The sequence below is a fragment of the Poromitra crassiceps genome (genome assembly GCF_964638095.1).
Source record: "Poromitra crassiceps genome assembly, chromosome: 4".
In the NCBI taxonomy this organism is placed as follows: domain Eukaryota; kingdom Metazoa; phylum Chordata; class Actinopteri; order Beryciformes; family Melamphaidae; genus Poromitra; species Poromitra crassiceps.
Window position 1 is genome coordinate 15,390,770 of NC_139626.1, and position 19,254 is coordinate 15,410,023.

General features: G+C 44.2%; 1 protein-coding gene across 1 annotated transcript in view; it reads left to right on the plus strand.

The window, feature by feature from the left end:
* Nucleotides 1–19,254, plus strand: part of tanc2b (tetratricopeptide repeat, ankyrin repeat and coiled-coil containing 2b) — a 71,070-nt gene that overhangs the window by 15,373 nt on the left and 36,443 nt on the right. Inside the window, exons 5-6 of the mRNA XM_083634576.1 lie at nucleotides 6,050–6,181; nucleotides 17,975–18,013. Coding sequence (XP_083490702.1) covers nucleotides 6,050–6,181; nucleotides 17,975–18,013 — 171 coding nt within the window. The remainder of the gene's footprint in view (nucleotides 1–6,049; nucleotides 6,182–17,974; nucleotides 18,014–19,254) is intronic.

Genomic DNA, 19,254 nt, shown 5'->3' on the forward strand with positions numbered 1-19,254 from the left:
GAGGAAGATCTTCAGAATGCACCAGTAACTTCACCTATGGCTTGAGGAATCACTAGCCAACTAAAGACAACACACTGTCTATATAACAGCTGAGCGCTAGGCAACATTCTCTATATTCCCTTGGAGTCATTTTATTAAGATAACACAGCTCAGTGGGATTTTCTTTTATTTGGACGGGGGCGGACGGGTCCCATTGATTTCCTTTACCTGCTTCCCCCCCTTTGATTTCCTGGTCTGTGAAGTACCAAGACGTCTATTCATCACAAGTCATCTGGAGAGGAGAGGAGGGGAGGAGAGAAGAGGAGGGGACAGGAGGAGTGGAGGGGACAGGAGGAGGGGACAGGAGGAGGGGACAGGAGGAGTGGAGGGGACAGGAGGAGAGGAGAGTGGTGGAGGAGTGGAGGGGACAGGAGGAGAGGAGAGTGGTGGAGGAGTGGAGGGGACAGGAGGAGAGGAGAGTGGTGGAGGAGTGGAGGGGACAGGAGGAGAGGAGAGTGGTGGAGGAGTGGAGGGGACAGGAGGAGAGGAGAGTGGTGGAGGAGTGGAGGGGACAGGAGGAGAGGAGAGTGGTGGAGGAGTGGAGGGGACAGGAGGAGAGGAGAGGAGAAGAGAGGAGAGGGGAGAAGAAGGAAGGGGAGGAGACAGGAGGAGAGAAGAGGAGTGGAGGAGAGAGGAGACGAGTAGTCTCTTAGAACAGACGAGTTGGCTTCCGCAATTTTCAAATGCTCTCGCCATACCGTCTGTACGTTAGACCCCCAGAACATGCACAAGGAAGTAGTGAAAAAAACCTTCAGACCGGAAGGAAGTTCGACGGAATCTGACCAATCACGACACGCGTGTCCACGAAAAATATGTTCCCCCCGGAAACTTAAACCGATGCAGGTTGCTAATGCTAGCAGTGCTTTAGAATTACCATGGAAGCTACGCCGACGAAACCGGTGAAATAAGACCCTGATAGACGTAAACGATGTATCCGCGGCTTGGAGGAACCTCGTGCAAGACGTGCACTTATTCCAGAGTTAAACGAAAGTGATGAGGTAAGTTGCTAACGTTACTGAGCTTATCGTTCGTCTTACTAATCAGCGTTAGCTAACGATAGCTACAGCAGTATACAGCTAGTTAGCTAATGTTAAATTCTGATTGGACGAATGAGCGGAAGTCCCGCCTTTCAACTTCCTCTTCCGTTTGGTGCATGATTCTCCCCCACGAAGTACAGACTGTATATAGCTGCATCTGCCGGATGTAGATAAGACAGTCTGTTTTAAGAGACTAGGAGACGAGTGGAGGGGAGAGGAAGAGAGGAGGAGGAGAGGAGAAGAGAGGAGAAGACAAGAGAGGAAAGAAGAGGAGAGGAGAGGAGGAGTGGAGAGAGGAGGGGAGAGGAAGAGAGGAGAAGAAAAGGGAGGAGGGGAGAGGAGTGCGGTCATGTTTTTAGAGCACCTGCAGCTCAGTCACCTCACATCTGACATGACTGATGGGCCTGCTGGCTCATACTGTGACTCTGGCTCTGGACGGCAGCCCAGCTGTGTGTGTGTGTGTGTGTGTGTGTGTGTGTGTGTGTGTGTGTGTGTGTGTGTGTGTGTGTGTGTGTGTGTGTGTGTGTGTGTGTGTGTGTGTGCGTGCTGACAAAATTGCCCCCAAATCATGTTTGAATATTCCCTCTAACAGGACATATTAATTTTAATATATTGGAATACTTTTTCTTTTTTAAGCGTGCGTGGCCAGGCAAACCAATACGACCAGAGAGAGCTTATATTACTACTTGGTATATTTATTTGAACATAAACATTTTTTTTATTTCAACATAAGCATTGTTTCCCCCCCATATTTATTCAGTCAGCATTAGTAGTAGCCTACACTTTTATAATGCTTTTAAATAACGAGGCAAACGATGTATGTTTTTATATTGCCCTCTTGGCCATTTTTTTTACCTGGTTAAATGTAAAAAAATATATATAATAATAATAATAATAATAATAATAATTATTATTATTATTCTTTTAATTTTAATATTCAAATATAGAATATTCTTTGACAGTCCTAGTGTGCGCGTGTGTGTGTTGAAAACAGGAAGTGTGTGATGTAGCTGTTACTGCCCACTGCTGCCGAGCTCCTTGCTGCACAGTCAGGCTCCGAGTCATCGCATGACACACGCTCACACATTCTCTCTGTCTCTCTCTCACACACCCCCTCCCCTCTATTCTCTACATCTTTCCACTGTGTGTGCAGTCTTAGCACACTGGCAGCACAGGCACAGTGAATGTGATCCTCACCAGCCTGCTGCATTGCAGATAGAGATGAGGAGCGCACATATTTGAGTCGTCAGAATCAAACGCAGTTGAAAGACTCGTTTCAGTGAGTCAAAGCAGGGCTTCAGCAGTGGGCTTAATGCCTCCACTGTCTCTGCTTTTAGCTCAGCTGGATGGCCAGCGCCCCCCCATTCCCATCAGAGCCAAGCCTCCAGCATTCTCAGCTGCCATCTTCCCTCCATTTTGGGAAATCCGTGCCGTGTGCCTCATTGTTGGTTCCACGGCTGGAGTGATTCAGTCAGTCAGCAACACACACACACACACACACACACACATACATACATACACACACACACACACACACAGACCCCCCCCCCCCCACACACACATACACACACACACACACACACACACACACACACGCTTAGTACTTCAGTGAGCTAGCTAGAGCATTAGCTGCAGCTGCACAGAAAGCACTCTGATGTTGAATCCAGGAAGGAGAGGACAAGATCAATGTTGAGAGTGAGACAGCAGTTCGTCTGTCACCTGTGAAATGCTAGATGTGCTATTGGACTGATTGGAGAGAGAGAGGATATCATTGGGAAGAAGCATGGCGTGTCCCACTCTTTGATGCGTTTTGGGATCTCTGGACCTAACAGTATTTCAGGTATAGTCTCAGAGAAATTCTCCATGTTACTGATGGACAAGTCATGTGCAGACATTAAAAAAACAACACAGAAAATGAATGTTACTCTGAAAAATGTACCCATGTAAACTAACTAACGTAACTACAACTACTGTAGTTATGTTTCACCTCCAGAAGCATAAACTACCGCCTCCTGATCTCCTGTGTATCCCTCTCTCACTATCATTCTGCCCTCCATCACTGTCTCCTCATTTTGCCTATTAAGACTAACCACATTTGCTGTTAAGACTAACCACATTGCTGTTAAGACTAACCACATTTGCTGTTAAGACTAACCACATTGCTGTTAAGACTAACCACATTTGCTGTTAAGACTAACCACATTTCCTGTTAAGACTAACCACATTTGCTGTTAAGACTAACCACATTTCCTGTTAAGACTAACCACATTTCCTGTTAAGACTAACCACATTTCCTGTTAAGACTAACCACATTTCCTGTTAAGACTAACCACATTGCTGTTAAGACTAACCACATTGCTGTTAAGACTAACCACATTTGCTGTTAAGACTAACCACATTTCCTGTTAAGACTAACCACATTTCCTGTTAAGACTAACCACATTTCCTGTTAAGACTAACCACATTTCCTGTTAAGACTAACCACATTTCCTGTTAAGACTAACCACATTTCCTGTTAAGACTAACCACATTTGCTGTTAAGACTAACTACATTTGCTGTTAAGACTAACCACATTTCCTGTTAAGACTAACCACATTTCCTGTTAAGACTAACCACATTTCCTGTTAAGACTAACCACATTTGCTGTTAAGACTAACTACATTTGCTGTTAAGACTAACCACATTTGCTGTTAAGACTAACCACATTTCCTGTTAAAGCATTTCTTTTCTTTTCTGTTTTTTTGTTGTCTCTTTTTAAGTGACCAATGATCCCCTCCTCTCTCACTGAGATCATCTCCTCTTGATGTGGAGACCGGGCAGCGACGGCTGTGCTTCCCTAAGTCCCACAGTATATAGTCTGCAGTATATAGCTATATACTATATACCACTATACTATATTATAGTATACTGCTATACTAGATATAGCTATATAATGCAGACTATATTATGTAGCTATATACTATATACAGCTATACTATAATATAGTATAGTGTATATATCTAGTATAGCAGTATATAGCATATAGCTACAGTATATAGTCTGCAGTGCAGTATATATCTAGTATAGCAGTATATAGTATACAGCTACAGTATATAGTCTGCAGTGCAGTATATATCTAGTATAGCAGTATATAGACGGTTTTCACCAGAGCGCAACCCCACAGCACTTCCTTTTTCTCAGCATTCGGCAAACTGCAGAAATATTCACTCGACATCGTTACTTTTGTTTTCGCTGCTCAGCTGTATAGACGGTTTTCACGGAATGGTCAGTCCTGCACTTGAATGTTTTTTTTTCTTTTATGTCCATAGCAAACACTGCAACAGGAAGTGAGCGGGGGTTCAATTTAGAATGTTTTTGTTGTCAAGTTAAAACCGTCTATAGTATACAGCTACAGTATATAGTATGCAGTATACTGTATATCTAGTATAGCAGTATATAGTCTGCAGTATATATCTAGTATAGCAGTATATAGTATACAGCTACAGTATATAGTCTGCAGTATATATCTAGTATAGCAGTATATAGCATACAGCTACAGTATATAGTCTGCAGTATATATCTAGTATAGCAGTATATAGCATACAGCTACAGTATATAGTCTGCAGTATATATCTAGTATAGCAGTATATAGCATACAGCTACAGTATATAGTCTGCAGTATATATCTAGTATAGCAGTATATAGCATACAGCTACAGTATATAGTCTGCAGTAAATATCTAGTATAGCAGTATATAGCATACAGCTACAGTATATAGTCTGCAGTATCTATCTAGTATAGCAGCATACAGTATAGTATATAACTACAGTATATAGTCTGCAGTATATATCTAGTATAGCAGCATACAGTATAGTATATAACTACAGTGTATAGTCTGCAGTATATATCTAGTATAGCAGCATACAGTATAGTATATAGCTACAGTATATAGTCTGCAGTATATATCTAGTATAGCAGTATATAGCATACAGCTACATTATATAGTCAGCAGTATATATCTAGTATAGCAGTATATAGCATACAGTTACAGTATATAGTCTGCAGTATATATCTAGTATAGCAGTATGTAGTATATAGCTACAGTATATAGTCTGCAGTATATATCTAGTATAGCAGTATATAGCATACAGCTACAGTATTTAGTCTGCAGTATATATCTAGTATAGCAGTATATAGCATACAGCTACAGTATATAGTCTGCAGTATTTATCTAGTATAGCAGTATATAGCATACAGCTACAGTATATAGTCTGCAGTATATATCTAGTATAGCAGTATATAGCATACAGCTACAGTATATAGTCTGCATACAGTATATAGTCTGCAGTATATATCTAGTATAGCAGTATATATAGCTACAGTATAAAGTCTGCAGTTCAAAGTTGTCTCTTCTTCCTCCACCTCCCTCCTTGCTGTCTAACTCAGCCACGGGGTTCAGGTGCGATGGAGAAGCCAGCCGCTCACGTCGTCAAATCTCATTTAGGATTGGCCGGTCCCGCGCCCTCGTCCTGAAGACACAGCGTGGTGTGAACAAGCAGCAGCCAGCGTCAGAAGGAGGTCGCTCCATGAAGAAGACATTTGTCTGCAGAGCTAATGACTCCTGAGAGGGCACGGATGGCATCTGTCTCCTCGCAGTGTGACAGACATTGAGAGGAGGGGATTTGAGGAGGAGAGCTGTCTTACTGTAGGAGTTAGCATGTCTGCAAACTGCAGCCTGACAAACAGCCTCAGGACACTGGCACGAGCTGGTGTGTGTGTGTGTACTTTGTGGGTTTGTTTGTTTGCTTGTGTGTGTCTATGTATATCCATGCTAACAATAATCTGTCTTTGTCCCCTATCTCTCTTTTCCTGTTATTACACTTCTCTCTGCTGATAAAATCTCTTATCTCTCTGTGTCTCTCTTTCTGTCTCTCTCTCACTCACTCACACACACACACACACACACACACACACACACACACACACACCACAGCTACCAGTTCGGCTCACCTGGAGGACCTGGCGTACCTGGATGAGCAGAGGCACACTCCATTACGCACTTCACTGCGCATGCCCAGACAGAGCACCACCTGCGGGCCGGGCCGCTCCGGGCAGGACCTGAGAGGTACACAGAGAGACCGAACACACACACACACGCACACACACACACACACAACCTCCTTATGGGCAGTTTATAGTACAGCGATTTATAGTGGTTGCGACGGACCATGATCATATTCCATCGTCTGTGGCAACGATATCTGTTTTATACTTCCAGCGACAGGCGATATGGCATCTTTGCGATGATGGTTGCGTTTTTCTACCTCCATGTCTTGAGAGAATATCAAAATGAAGCGAATGAAATGAAACCGCGCCTCTGCCATGCGTTCTCCTATCGCCTAGTGTTTCTGCTTTTTATGAGCGACGGCACCAAAAATCAGCATCCATCGATAATTAACGTTCAGCGTTGCTCGTTGATCGCGTCGGGCGATCATTAATCGCTGTACTCTAAACTGCCCTTCAGACTCAAAAGTAGTCATCTGGCGTGTCTGTCTTGTGTGTGTGTGTGTGTGTGTGTGTGTGTGTGTGTGTGTGTGTGTGTGTAAAAGAGAGAGCGAGAGAGACTTGGAGGAGTGTAGTGTATGTGTAAAAGAGAGACTTGGAGGAAAGAGAGACTTGGAGGAGGGCACAACATGCACTTTGTAAGCTTGTCTCGCCGCTTGGCTTCACTCCACCTTCTTCAAGTCTAGTCCTCACCAGGCACCTCCATGTGCAAATCCCCTCCGCCGGTCTAGCAGGAGAGAGAGAGGGAGACAGACTGGAAGAGGAGAGAGAGATGGAGACAGACTGGAAGAGGAGAGAGAGATGGAGACAGACAGGAAGAGGAGAGAGAGATGGAGACAGACTGGAAGAGGAGAGAGAGATGGAGACAGACAGGAAGAGGAGAAGGAAAGAGGAGAGAGACAATCACAAAGGAGGGCAAGTGGCTAGTGCCTCTCAGAGCGTCAACATTACTGGCAGAGCCTAATTTCAAGCTGCCTCCACTAAGGGCAGCCAAGCGTGTTTACAAACCACCCGACTGCATGCTAGCATGCTTTCTGCTTCCTCGGATCAGTGTCACTGCCCCCCTGAGTGCACTGCTCCTGCGCTTTCACCAGGAGAGACAAGATGAGACAGGAAGTGAGTGAGTGCACTGCTCCTGCGCTTTCACCAGGAGAGACAAGATGAGACAGGAAGTGAGTGAGTGCACTGCTCCTGCGCTTTCACCAGGAGAGACAGGATGAGACAGGAAGTGAGTGAGTGCACTGCTCCTGCACTTTTACCAGGAGAGACAGGACGAGACAGGAAGTGAGTGCACTGCTCCTGCACTTTTACCAGGAGAGACAGGATGAGAGAGGACGAGACAGGAAGTGAGTGCACTGCTCCTGCACTTTCACCAGGAGAGACAGGATGAGACAGGAAGTGAGTGCACTGCTCCTGCACTTTCACCAGGAGAGACAAGATGAGAGGGGACAAGACAGGAAGTGAGTGAGTGCACTGCTCCTGCGCTTTCACCAGGAGAGACAGGACGAGACAGGAAGTGAGTGCACTGCTCCTGCACTTTCACCAGGAGAGACAAGATGAGACAGGAAGTGAGTGCACTGCTCCTGCACTTTCACCAGGAGAGACAAGATGAGAGGGGACAAGACAGGAAGTGAGTGAGTGCACTGCTCCTGTGCATTCACCAGGAGAGACAGGACGAGACAGGAAGTGAGTGAGTGCACTGTTCCTGCGTTTCCACCAGGAGAGACAGGATGAGACATGAAGTGAGTGCACTGCTCCTGCGTTTCCACCAGGAGAGACAGGATGAGACAGGAAGTGAGTGAGTGCACTGCTCCTGCGCTTTCACCAGGAGAGACAGGATGAGACAGGACAAGACAGGAAGTGAGTGCACTGCTCCTGCGCTTTCACCAGGATGAGACGGGACGAGACGGGAAGTGGTGGCAAAGGGGAACTGTTTTCTTCCTGCAGAGGGTATGAGGACAAAATTCCACTTTTATTTTATTGTATTGAGGTAATAGACTTATAGCTAGGGGATTGTTGAATAAAGAGTTGCTTGGTTGATTAATTGATTGTTTTAAGCAAGAGATGACTTATCAGGTACATTATTTACCAATTTATAATGATGAAAATGGCATGACAAGAATCCTTGTAGTTAGTAATTGATAATTCCAGATAATGTAATAATTGAACTTTGAAGCAGAAGCTGCCAGAAGCAGCTCGCTGGTTGGTTATGTGTTGGTCAGGTGGTAGCCAGATGCCAGAAGCAGCTCTCTGGTTGGTTATGTGTTGGTCAGGTGGTAGCCAGATGCCAGAAGCAGCTCTCAGGTTATGTGTTGGTCAGGTGGTAGCCAGATGACAGAAGCAGCTCTCTGGTTGGTTATGTGTTGGTCAGGTGGTAGCCAGATGCCAGAAGCAGCTCTCTGGTTATGTGTTGGTCAGGTGGTAGCCAGATGCCAGAAGCAGCTCTCTGGTTGGTTATGTGTTGGTCAGGTGGTAGCCAGATGACAGAAGCAGCTCTCTGGTTGGTTATGTGTTGGTCAGGTGGTAGCCAGATGTCAGAAGCAGCTCTCTGGTTATGTGTTGGTCAGGTGGTAGCCAGATGCCAGAAGCAGCTCTCTGGTTATGTGTTGGTCAGGTGGTAGCCAGATGACAGAAGCAGCTCTCTGGTTGGTTATGTGTTGGTCAGGTGGTAGCCAGATGCCAGAAGCAGCTCTCTGGTTATATGTTGGTCAGGTGGTAGCCAGATGACAGAAGCAGCTCTCTGGTTATGTGTTGGTCAGGTGGTAGCCAGATGCCAGAAGCAGCTCGCTGGTTGGTTATGTGTTGGCCAGGTGGTAGCCAGATGACAGAAGCAGCTCTCTGGTTGGTTATGTGTTGGTCAGGTGGTAGCCAGATGACAGAAGCAGCTCTCTGGTTATGTGTTGGTCAGGTGATAGCCCGATGACAGAAGCAGCTCTCTGGTTGGTTATGTGTTGGTCAGGTGGTAGCCAGATGACAGAGGCAGCTCTCTGGTTGGTTATGTGTTGGTCAGGTGGTAGCCAGATGACAGAAGCAGCTCTCTGATTGGTTATGTGTTGGTCAGGTGGTAGCCAGATGACAGAAGCAGCTCGCTGGTTGATTTTTCAGCCCCTTTTGATGCTTCCAAGGCTGTCAGGGGCCAGAGCAGCGGCGATTTAAGGAGAGTGAGTCAGATCAGATGGTAATGGACCTTCTGCTGCTGCCTGCCTGCCTGCCTCGAAGATTTACCACCCACCTTATTATTCACTGCAAACTCTCTCACACATACAGTGCACACACATTTTCCCATCCCTTATTTATCTTTAGGTTCTCTATTTCTTTGTCTCTTTTGCTCTCTGTCTCCCTCCCCGTCTTGTCTTTCTACCTCAGTAACGCACAAACATACACAGAACTGTCTTTGTGTTAGCTGATGATTTTTTTGCTGCTGAAAGGCTTTTAAAGTCCAGAATTTTCGCCGCTTATGGATATTCAGGCTGGCAGCCTAAATAATGCCTCTGTAATTGACATTTAATCAGACATTCAAGTTTGGTCATGGGTAGATGGGAAAACAGCCTATCCACATGTCTCCATGAATTAGAATTACTCTGCAAAGCTTACAGTAAACAAAGGCTGATGGAGCACTGTCCTAGCCCAGAGCGTTAGGTAACAGTCTGTCCTAGCCCGAGCGTTAGGTAACAGTCTGTCTAGCCCGAGTGTTAGGTAACAGTCTGTCTAGCCCGAGCGTTAGGTAAGAGTCTGTCCTAGCCCAGAGCATTAGGTAGCAGTCTGTCTTAGCCCTGAGCGTTAGGTAACACTCTGTCCTAGCCCCGAGTGTTAGGTAACAGTCTGTCCTAGCTCCGAGCGTTTGATAGCAGTCTGTCCTAGCCCAGAGCGTTAGGTAACAGTCTGTCCTAGCCCAGAGTGTTAGTTAACAGTCTGTCCTAGCCCCGAGCGTTAGGTAACAGTCTGTCCTAGCCCAGAGCGTTAGGTAGCAGTCTGTCCTAGCCCCGAGCGTTAGGTAACAGTCTGTCCTAGCCCCGAGCGTTAGGTAACAGTCTGTCCTAGCTGCGAGCATTAGGTAACACTCTGTGCTAGCCCCGAGCATTAGGTAACAGTCTGTCCTAGCCCCGAGCGTTAGGTAACAGTCTGTCCTAGCCCCGAGCATTAGGTAACAGTCTGTCCTAGCCCCGAGCGTTAGGTAACAGTATGTCCTAGCCCAGAGCGTTAGGTAACAGTCTGTCCTAGCCCCGAACATTAGGTAACACTCTGTCCTAGTAGTCTAGGGAAAATAAGGTTTGACCTTAAACTAATTGCAACAGAATTTATTTTCACATTTTTATGTTTATATTGATGCCCGAAACACTATATTAAAAATGCCAGAAAATCCCATTAGTGGAAATATGTTTAAAAAAAATCAAAATGGCTGCCATTATTAAAATTTTGGCCATATCTTGACTCCAACTAGACCTAGAATTACAAATTTGGTGTCTATTTCCACATTTTTGGGGGCAAGGAATCCACAGAAATGGTTGTTGAGTCTCTAAGTAGAACAGATTTTTATTTTCTCATGTAAGTATGTAGTCGTAATACAACATGTAATTTCTCACAATGTTAGCTACAACTTCGTATTTGTTAATCATACACATTTTGGGTGATACCCATTACCCTTGAGCATATTGAAGTGCTTGCCATTGAAAAAAAAAGTTGTTTCATATTTCCAATTAAAAATGTGTTACGGTAATGAATTTATTCCCTCACAGTGTCTCTAAAAGTGTTGGAAATACATCAAAAATGAGCACATCTATCTATCTAAGGGAGCTAGGGCTCTGTTTGTTTGTCTGTTTGTCTGTCCGTCCCACTGATGACATCATCTCGAGCAATTGTGATGCCATCAGTGATGTCACTCGAGCAATTGTGATGAAAAAGCTACATGCTGCAAAGAAACCTGAACCTGCTTTGAATCCCTTAGTTTTAGCTATGCAATGTTCTAAGCAGACTGGATGGCATGCAGCAGAAGCAGATGATAGAACGCTCATCCATAAGAGACTTGAGACTTGACTTGGACTTGTGACCAAAGACGTGAGACTTGACTTGCAGTATAGCTAAAAGACTTCAGCCTTGACTTGGGGACTCTAGCTCAAAGCCTTGAGACTTGCCCGGCCACGACCCATTGCTGCGCAGCAGCTATAATTGTTTATTTATGTTTGTTTATTGTTTATTTGCACAAAGAAAATGAATAACAACAGATAGTACCTTAGAAAGTATCTTAATTAGCTATTATTAAGCTATACCTATTAGTAAGCTATTAGCTAACTAGTAAGTGCTTATTAAGCTAGCCTACTTTGAATGGTAACACACAAAGACTGTCATTGGTAACAGACGATAAATGGCGGTCAACTTATCCATAACCTTCGGATATGGAGAATACTTAGCCTACCTGTCCACTAGGCATGGGTCGATTTCCGGTTTTACCGGTTCGGTTCGGTGTATGAGCCCAAACCGGTTTGATCACGTGCGAACCGATTTTTTTTTTTTTTTTTTTTTTTTTTTTTGTCAGTCCATTCTGATTGCACTATTGTTCGTATTAGCCTCTTCTCAAGTTGCACTAGTAGGCAAAAGTCTTATTTTGTTTATTATGTTGATGTTTGAAGAAAAGTTAAGCTGAATAGTTATGAGAAATAAAAACAGTGTGTTGTTACAGTTAAAAGGTTCTGCTTATTTGTATTCAGTGTTCGTGCTGGTTGGCAGCATACCAGCTTAGAGGTGCATTATCGCCACCAACTGCAGCCGCTTTGATACGGTTTTTTGGGGAATATCGAACCGGTTTCAAAATGTTCAAACCGACCCATGCCTAGTGACAATACCAGCTTAGAGGTGTATTATCGCTATCAGGTGGACTGAAGTTGCACTACAGACAGTTATGGGCCACACTCGGGAACACGTTCACTGCCAATGACGTGTTTTTACGTCAAACAGAATCCAACGGTTGACTGCCAATGACGTGTTTTTACGTCAAAAAAATTATTATTTTTTTTTTGACCGTGGGATGTGCATCTAACCCTTTTACATCTCTTATATCAATATTGAAGCCACCGAACATGTACAACCCATTCCACCGACCCACTAAGTGGCGACAGTGCTCTCCCAGACTAGAGGAAGGCAAGCAAAAAGCAGTGTGAGGAAGCCATTCTCGTGAAAATGGCTGTTTTCGCGCTGATTGCTGGCGGTGCGGGATTGCAAATTTGCATAATAGATTACGGGTGGAACACACTTTGAAACACGCAGCATAAATAAGACCAGAATCGCAAAAGCTTCATCAAAGCTCTCAACACAAACCACAAGAAACGAGCGAGCCGATCCAGACTTGCACAGCGGCCGCCAGCAGGCAGGCAGCAGCAGCAGAAGCAGTGAGCCTGGTGACGTGAGGTTACAGCAGCAGCAGCAACGAGCTTGTGACATGCCCGCTGCAGCCAAGAAGAACACACACGGAGGGAGGAGTTTGAAGTAGAGGCGTGTTTCCTGCTGTTATGGAGGAAATTACTGTTCAAAACTATTGTTTAGATGTCTGACGTCTTACTGATGCCAAAAATGAATGGTTAAAGTGACTGTTCTATCGAATTTCACAAAAAGCCGTTTATCTCAGAATAATTTTTCTGACGCTGAAACCATGCTGTATTCAACTGCTAATGCTTACATAACTACTAACTCTACAAACTAACTATTTTAGACAGAGAAAGCACACATTCTATTAGTTCTTTTGAGATATTGTGTGTTCACAAAATCTTAGCAGAAAATAATCCTCGGCTCTTGAAAGATGAGCCAGAATCCTCAAAAAAAAACCTTGGCAGAAGCTACCTACAGTATTGAAAAAACGGCTGGCAGTGAATGTGTTAAAAAAAAAAAAAAAAAAAAAAAATTATTACAAAAAAAATCGGTATACCGGTTAGATCCGGTTTAGACGGCAATATCGAACTGGTTTTAAAATTTTCAAACCGACCCAACCCTACTGTCCACGCGTCTGCATGTTTGAGCTACAACTTACGCTGTGCCTTGCCAAAATCAAATTGCCTCCAATGCAAAGCAGCTGCTTATGCGAGCTGCAGGGCTAGCTCAGCGAGCTGCAAGGCAGGCGAACTCGCGTAGGGTGCAAGATGCCTAGTGGATTATAATTTCAATTTGAATGGTGAAATTAGATCCTACTTGATGTCTTTGAGTTTTGCTATGAGTTGTACCATGTTCATGAGAATCACACACCTGTGGCATTCTCAATCCTCCCATAGGACATGGATGAAAGGCCAGGGGGTCTCTGATTTCGGATATTGATGTGTCCAACTGCTGCTATGTCACAGCTATCAGAGGTACTGGTTTGGCTCTCTGGTGTAACTCCAGCTATAATGCCCATAACATGGAATGTGTTGTGGCCATCAATGGTTCTGATGTTATGGTCCAATAAGTGGGCGGGCGGTGTGTGTGCCACGATTGTGATGTCACGATTGTCATGTATCAGTGATGTCATCAGTGATGTCACTTGAGCAATTGTGATGTCATCAGTGATGTCACTTGAGAATTGTGATGTCATCAGTGATGTCACTTGAGCAATTGTGATGTCATCAGTGATGTCACTTGAGCAATTGTGATGTCATCAGTGATGTCACTCGAGCAATTGTGATGTCATCAGTGATGTCACTCGAGCAATTGTGATGTCATCAGTGATGTCACTTGAGCAATTGTGATGTCATCAGTGATGTCACTCGAGCAATTGTGATGTCATCAGTGATGTAATAAATCCTTCTGTGGTGTTTTATGGCAGTTGGCATCCTTTATGTTGCATTACCGCCTGGCTGAGGCTTTATAAGTGGTTGGAGTATAAGTAGGGAGAAGAGCACAAGTGGTAGGCTACATCATCTCCAGAGTAAGTGTTTATTGTTTATTTATGTTTGTTTATTGTTTATTTGCACAAAGAAAATGAATAACAGATAGTACAAGTATCTTAATAAGCTATTATTAAGCTATACCTATTATAGCTAACTAGTAAGTGCTTAATAAGCTAGCCTACTTTGAATGGTAACAGACAATGACTGTCATTGGTAACAGACAATAAATGGCGGTCAACTTACCCATAACCTTCGGATATGGAGACTTAGCCTACCTGTCCACTCGTCTGCATGTTTGAGCTACAACTTGCGCTGTGCCTTGCCGAAATCAAATTGCCTCCAATGCGAGACTCGTGAATGACATGACTATGAAGTTATGGTTTGCGATGGCTGTCTGAGGGAACAAGATGTGCAGGAAAACTCACCCTTTTCCACTAACTATTAGAACATATTAGCCACACTTACATTTTTTATGTTTTGTTTTGTTATGTTACAGTATGTTTGGTAGAGCTTTTCCCTAGCCCCACCCCTTTCCTGACCACACCCCCTCCCACCTCCCACATACACTCCCCCCCGATACACCTGTCCATGCCCCCTACCCACCTCTCGAATCCAGGCTCTCTACGACCTTCCTATCCCTAGCAACAGACTCTTTTCCCTAGCCCCGCCCCCTCCATTGAGCCGACCCGGATCAGATCCGCTTCAAAATGTAATGGGTTCTTCCTTGGCCCACGCTACACCCTTCCACCAAGTTTCATGAAAATCGGCCCAGTAGTTTTGCCGTAATCCTCCTGCTAACAGACAAACGGTCAGACAAACAGCACCGAAAACATCACCTCCTTTGTGGAGACAATGCCAATTTTGAGAATGTTCCACTACTGGGATTTTCTGGGATTTTCAGTATGTTAAATTGGAAGGTTTCAAGAGCTGAATACAACACAAATAATTTCTGTTGCAATTTGTTTAAGGTTGGGTAATTTTTTCTCACAGATTCCCTAGACTATAGCCCCGAGCGTTAGGTAACAGTCTGTCCTAGCCCAGAGCGTTAGGTAACAGTCTGTCCTAGCCCAGAGCGTTAGGTAACAGTCTGTCTTAGCCCCGAGCGTTAGGTAACAGTCTGTCTTAGCCCCGAGCATTAGTTAACAGTCTAGATTGATGACAGCGCACAATTGTGTTTCTCAACTAAATAACTGCGATGAGTTTCGGATGATCATACAGGCTCTAGTTCAAGGGCCACTGCTTTATGGGCGTCCTGGTGGCTCACCTGGTGGGACGCGTACCGCAAAGGCTTAGTCCTTCACGCGGCCGACCCGGGTACGAAAAATAATCTTTAAAAAAAAGAGGCTTACAATCCACAAGAGAAAAATGTCTGTCAAAGATGCAAACATGACAGAACCATTTTTACACTTTGATATTTGGTCTGAAGGGCTCTGTCTTTGTTTCCTGCTGGACTGATAGGCATATTGACATAATTGTTCTATACTGCACGACTGCAAGACATAAAGTAAGTCATCTGATTGTGAAAGTAAGACAGGGTATTTGTTCAATGACAGTTTGCAGCCTTAGGGGGATGTGAACATATTGTAAAAATATGTCATACGAGCCAGACATTCATTGTTTTGCTTTTAGCTGATTGTGCAGAATACGCTACACTTTCTTTTGAAACCTTGATTATACAAAACCATGCCCACTGCAGCCTTCCATGCATTCTTAATAGATATGATAGGACTGGAGTTTTAACTATTTGTCTGGAAAAGTCAAATCTGAGCAGACCGCTAAACCAGACGCACAGGCACAGGCACAGGCACAGGCACAGGCACAGGCACAGGGAGGTCCTTGAGGGGAGGTCTTCTCTCCCCTCTCAAAGCTGTTCAGCCGTTGTGAGTCATCCTCACCTGCTGAATAATTAAAACGTCTGAGACTCTCTCCGTCTGGCTGGGGCGAGTGCAGTGAGCAACTGCATCCCACACATCACACACACACACACACACACACACACACACACACACACACACACACACACACACACAGGACCTTCAGTCCTGGAAACAACTCCCTCAGTCCCTCTTCACAACATGGTTGCCATGTTTTCCAGGAATACCTCTCACAGAGGAGCTCTATGACGAAACGGTTTAATGGTTCCTGCCATTTGGAAGATGCTGCCCGATAGTGTGAGGGTGTGTCTAGTACTGTAACTCCACAAGGAGGGGGGAGGAGCATTGCAGGCATGGCTGGCATTCAGTCAGCCCAAGATCAGCACCACTTAAAACTGGGCCTAGCCCTGGGTCTTTTCTGCAGCCCTCTAGATGGCAGCATCGGGTGGTTTTGCATATCCTGTTACCAGTGTTTCATTAGGCCCCATACATTCACAGCTTTACACCAATGAGAAGTCCTTCATCAGTCCATACATTCACAACTTAACACCAATGAGAAGCGTCTTTCATCAGTCCATACATTCACAGCTTTACACCAATGAGAAGTCCTTCATCAGTCCATACATTCACAACTTAACACCAATGAGAAGCGTCTTTCATCAGTCCATACATTCACAGCTTTACACCAATGAGAAGTGTCTTTCATCAGTCCAAGAATTATGGGGAGCAGAAAGGAGCTGCTTTCCATCTCTCCCTGGCTCTCTCTCCGATGTGTGTGTGTGTGTGTGTGTGTGTGTGTGTGTGTGTGTGTGTGTGTGTGTGTGTGCATGCTTATTGTTGTCTATTTGTTGAGTTGGCACTAATATAATCTAGCCAAGGAATAAGGATGAAATGTCTTGTATTATATTGGCTACAGCAGGCATTATATTGCACTGTGCTTTGAGCAGTAAAATGCAGTGCTGGCCAGTGGCCATGTACTCAATATAAACCGAGAACGACTTTTCACCCAATTCCAGGTATATCTGTCCTGGACTTTTTGCTGATAGCACATATTATGCTAAGTAAGAATATTCTCAGCATAATCAGCTATTATAATTAGCATTCCCAGAAGAAGAGAAAATCATGCTTGCAAAAGCACTTTGGACACGTGCTGAAAGAATACTTTAATCGCAATATCAACTCATGATGTAGCCGCCCTCTTAATCAGCAGCATGCTAAAGTCAAGTGCAGGAGAGATACCCAGCTCTTATCCAACACACACTCACACCTCCAAATAGATTTTTGCAATGCTGTATCTTCACACAGTAGAGTAGAGGAATTTCTTCCAACACACACAGACCAGGAACACTACTGTACTGTATCACACGTTTCCCACAGCACTGGCCGTCTGTCTGCTTATTGCTGATATGTCGCAGAGTGCCACCTGAACCACCGCACTGGATATCATTTGACCGGCTGCTATTTCTGTCCAGGGTTGTACTGTAAGCACACTGCACGATTCTGATCCTATTTCAGCCCACAGAAATGTAAAAGACTGAGGTGAAAATCCTGATTTCCTATTTCCAAACTTGAGATTTGTTGCTGCTGGGTCTAATTACTCAATGGTAACTTTCGGTGTGTACCCGCACCCTGTCGGAAACAGCCTGTCTTACATACTGTACGATAGGCTGAGGAGTTAAGGCTGGAGCCAAGTCTCGGTGCTATCCCAAGCCGGGTTGAATTACTACTTGAGCTGGATTCAATTACTTTTCTGGGGATTGATTGCTCTTGCCTGGCGCAATGGAACCAATTAGGTTGTCCCAAAAGTGCAACCCCTTTCCCACTTACCCTCCAGACAGCCCCGAAGAATGCGCTCAATATAATTCAAAGGATTTCAATTAGTGATCGACCTTGGTCTGGCGGTTCCCCATTTTTTGATATCATGATGTGCTGATGCTATTTGCTGCTTCCTCGTTTTCATTGAGCTACACCTCGAACATACTGCTGCCAGAACCCATTCTTGTCCTCACTGCCTTTCTTTCCTCCCTCTCTCATTGCTCTCTCTCTCTCCTTTCACACTCGCTGTCTGTCTCTCTCTCTCTCTCTCTCTCTCTCTCTCTCTCTCTCGCTTGTGTATTCTATTTGTCTCAGCTTCCGCTAATAACACCCATGCCTGGCAATCCCAGTCACGTAAGTTCCTTTAATTTTCACCCGGTGTCTCTTGCAACATGTTCTGCTTACAATCGCTTTTCAACTCTAAGTGACCCAAACACATTATTATTCACGTGTAACACACATCCTGGATCAAGTGTAACACACATCCTGGATCAAGCATAATTGCCAGCTGCTGCTATAACGTTTAAAGAAATGACACCAGATAGACTAGAGGACACATTTTCTCTCTCAAAGCTTTCAGTTTGATTGAAAATGAGGCCCATGAGATAGCAGACTGAATTTATCACACGCCTTCAGAAGTTCATACCAGATTCATTTTACTCTCATTAGTTTTTAATGTTCCACATGTTCTGCCAAAAAAATGCCCAACCTCTGGAGGAATTTAGTTTAATGACTCCCCCTAGTGAGTAAAATCAACAGTCGTCAGTGGCTATGGAACCTATTTGCTCCCTTGCCTTTTTGCACTTTTGTTGCGCTAGATTGGCCAAAAGATACATTGCTGTAAAATCTGGTCTGTTATCCTTTCTGTCAAAGTGGACCAGCAATTAAAGGATGGCTTTACTGGTAGTCAACCCACTTTGTATCATTAATAATCTGGGTAATATAAGCACATGTGCAATGTTTACCTTCTCTCTCTGTTTACCTCATGGAAATCTCCCATTTCCTCCTCTGCCAATGGCCCCGTTATGACGCGTTTTATGTCACAACGGAGCTGCGGAAGTTCTGCTGGAGAGGCAGAATCTGCTCTGAGGGCGGCTGTTGTTGTTTATTTTAATTTTTTAAGTATGCGCACATCCATGGAGAATGGCATTGAGAGCCTTAACAAGCCTTAATGACTTGCAACTCGTGGGGGCGGAGTTTCTGCAGGCAGCAGTAGGAGCATTTTTCTCTGTGAGGTAAACGGAGAGAGAAGGTAAAACACTGCCGATGTGCTTATATTACTGAGATTATATATGATACAAAGTGGGTTGATTACTGGTAAAGCCATCCTTTAAAGGAATGTATTGGAAGTAAAATTTAATTGCCTCTCCACATCAGAAAATTATGGTTTGTCCAGATTTTATAGCAGTAATCCAAGATAAATGTGTTTGAATTTGCAACGTGTCAGGGATGGTGAATTATTTGACATAGTACTGTACATAAATGTTATATTAATAGTTTATCTTAACTATTAATTTTGCCAACACACTTTTCTCATTAAAACACACATTTATTGATGTGTATTTATTTAATTATTATGTATGTATTATGTGTGT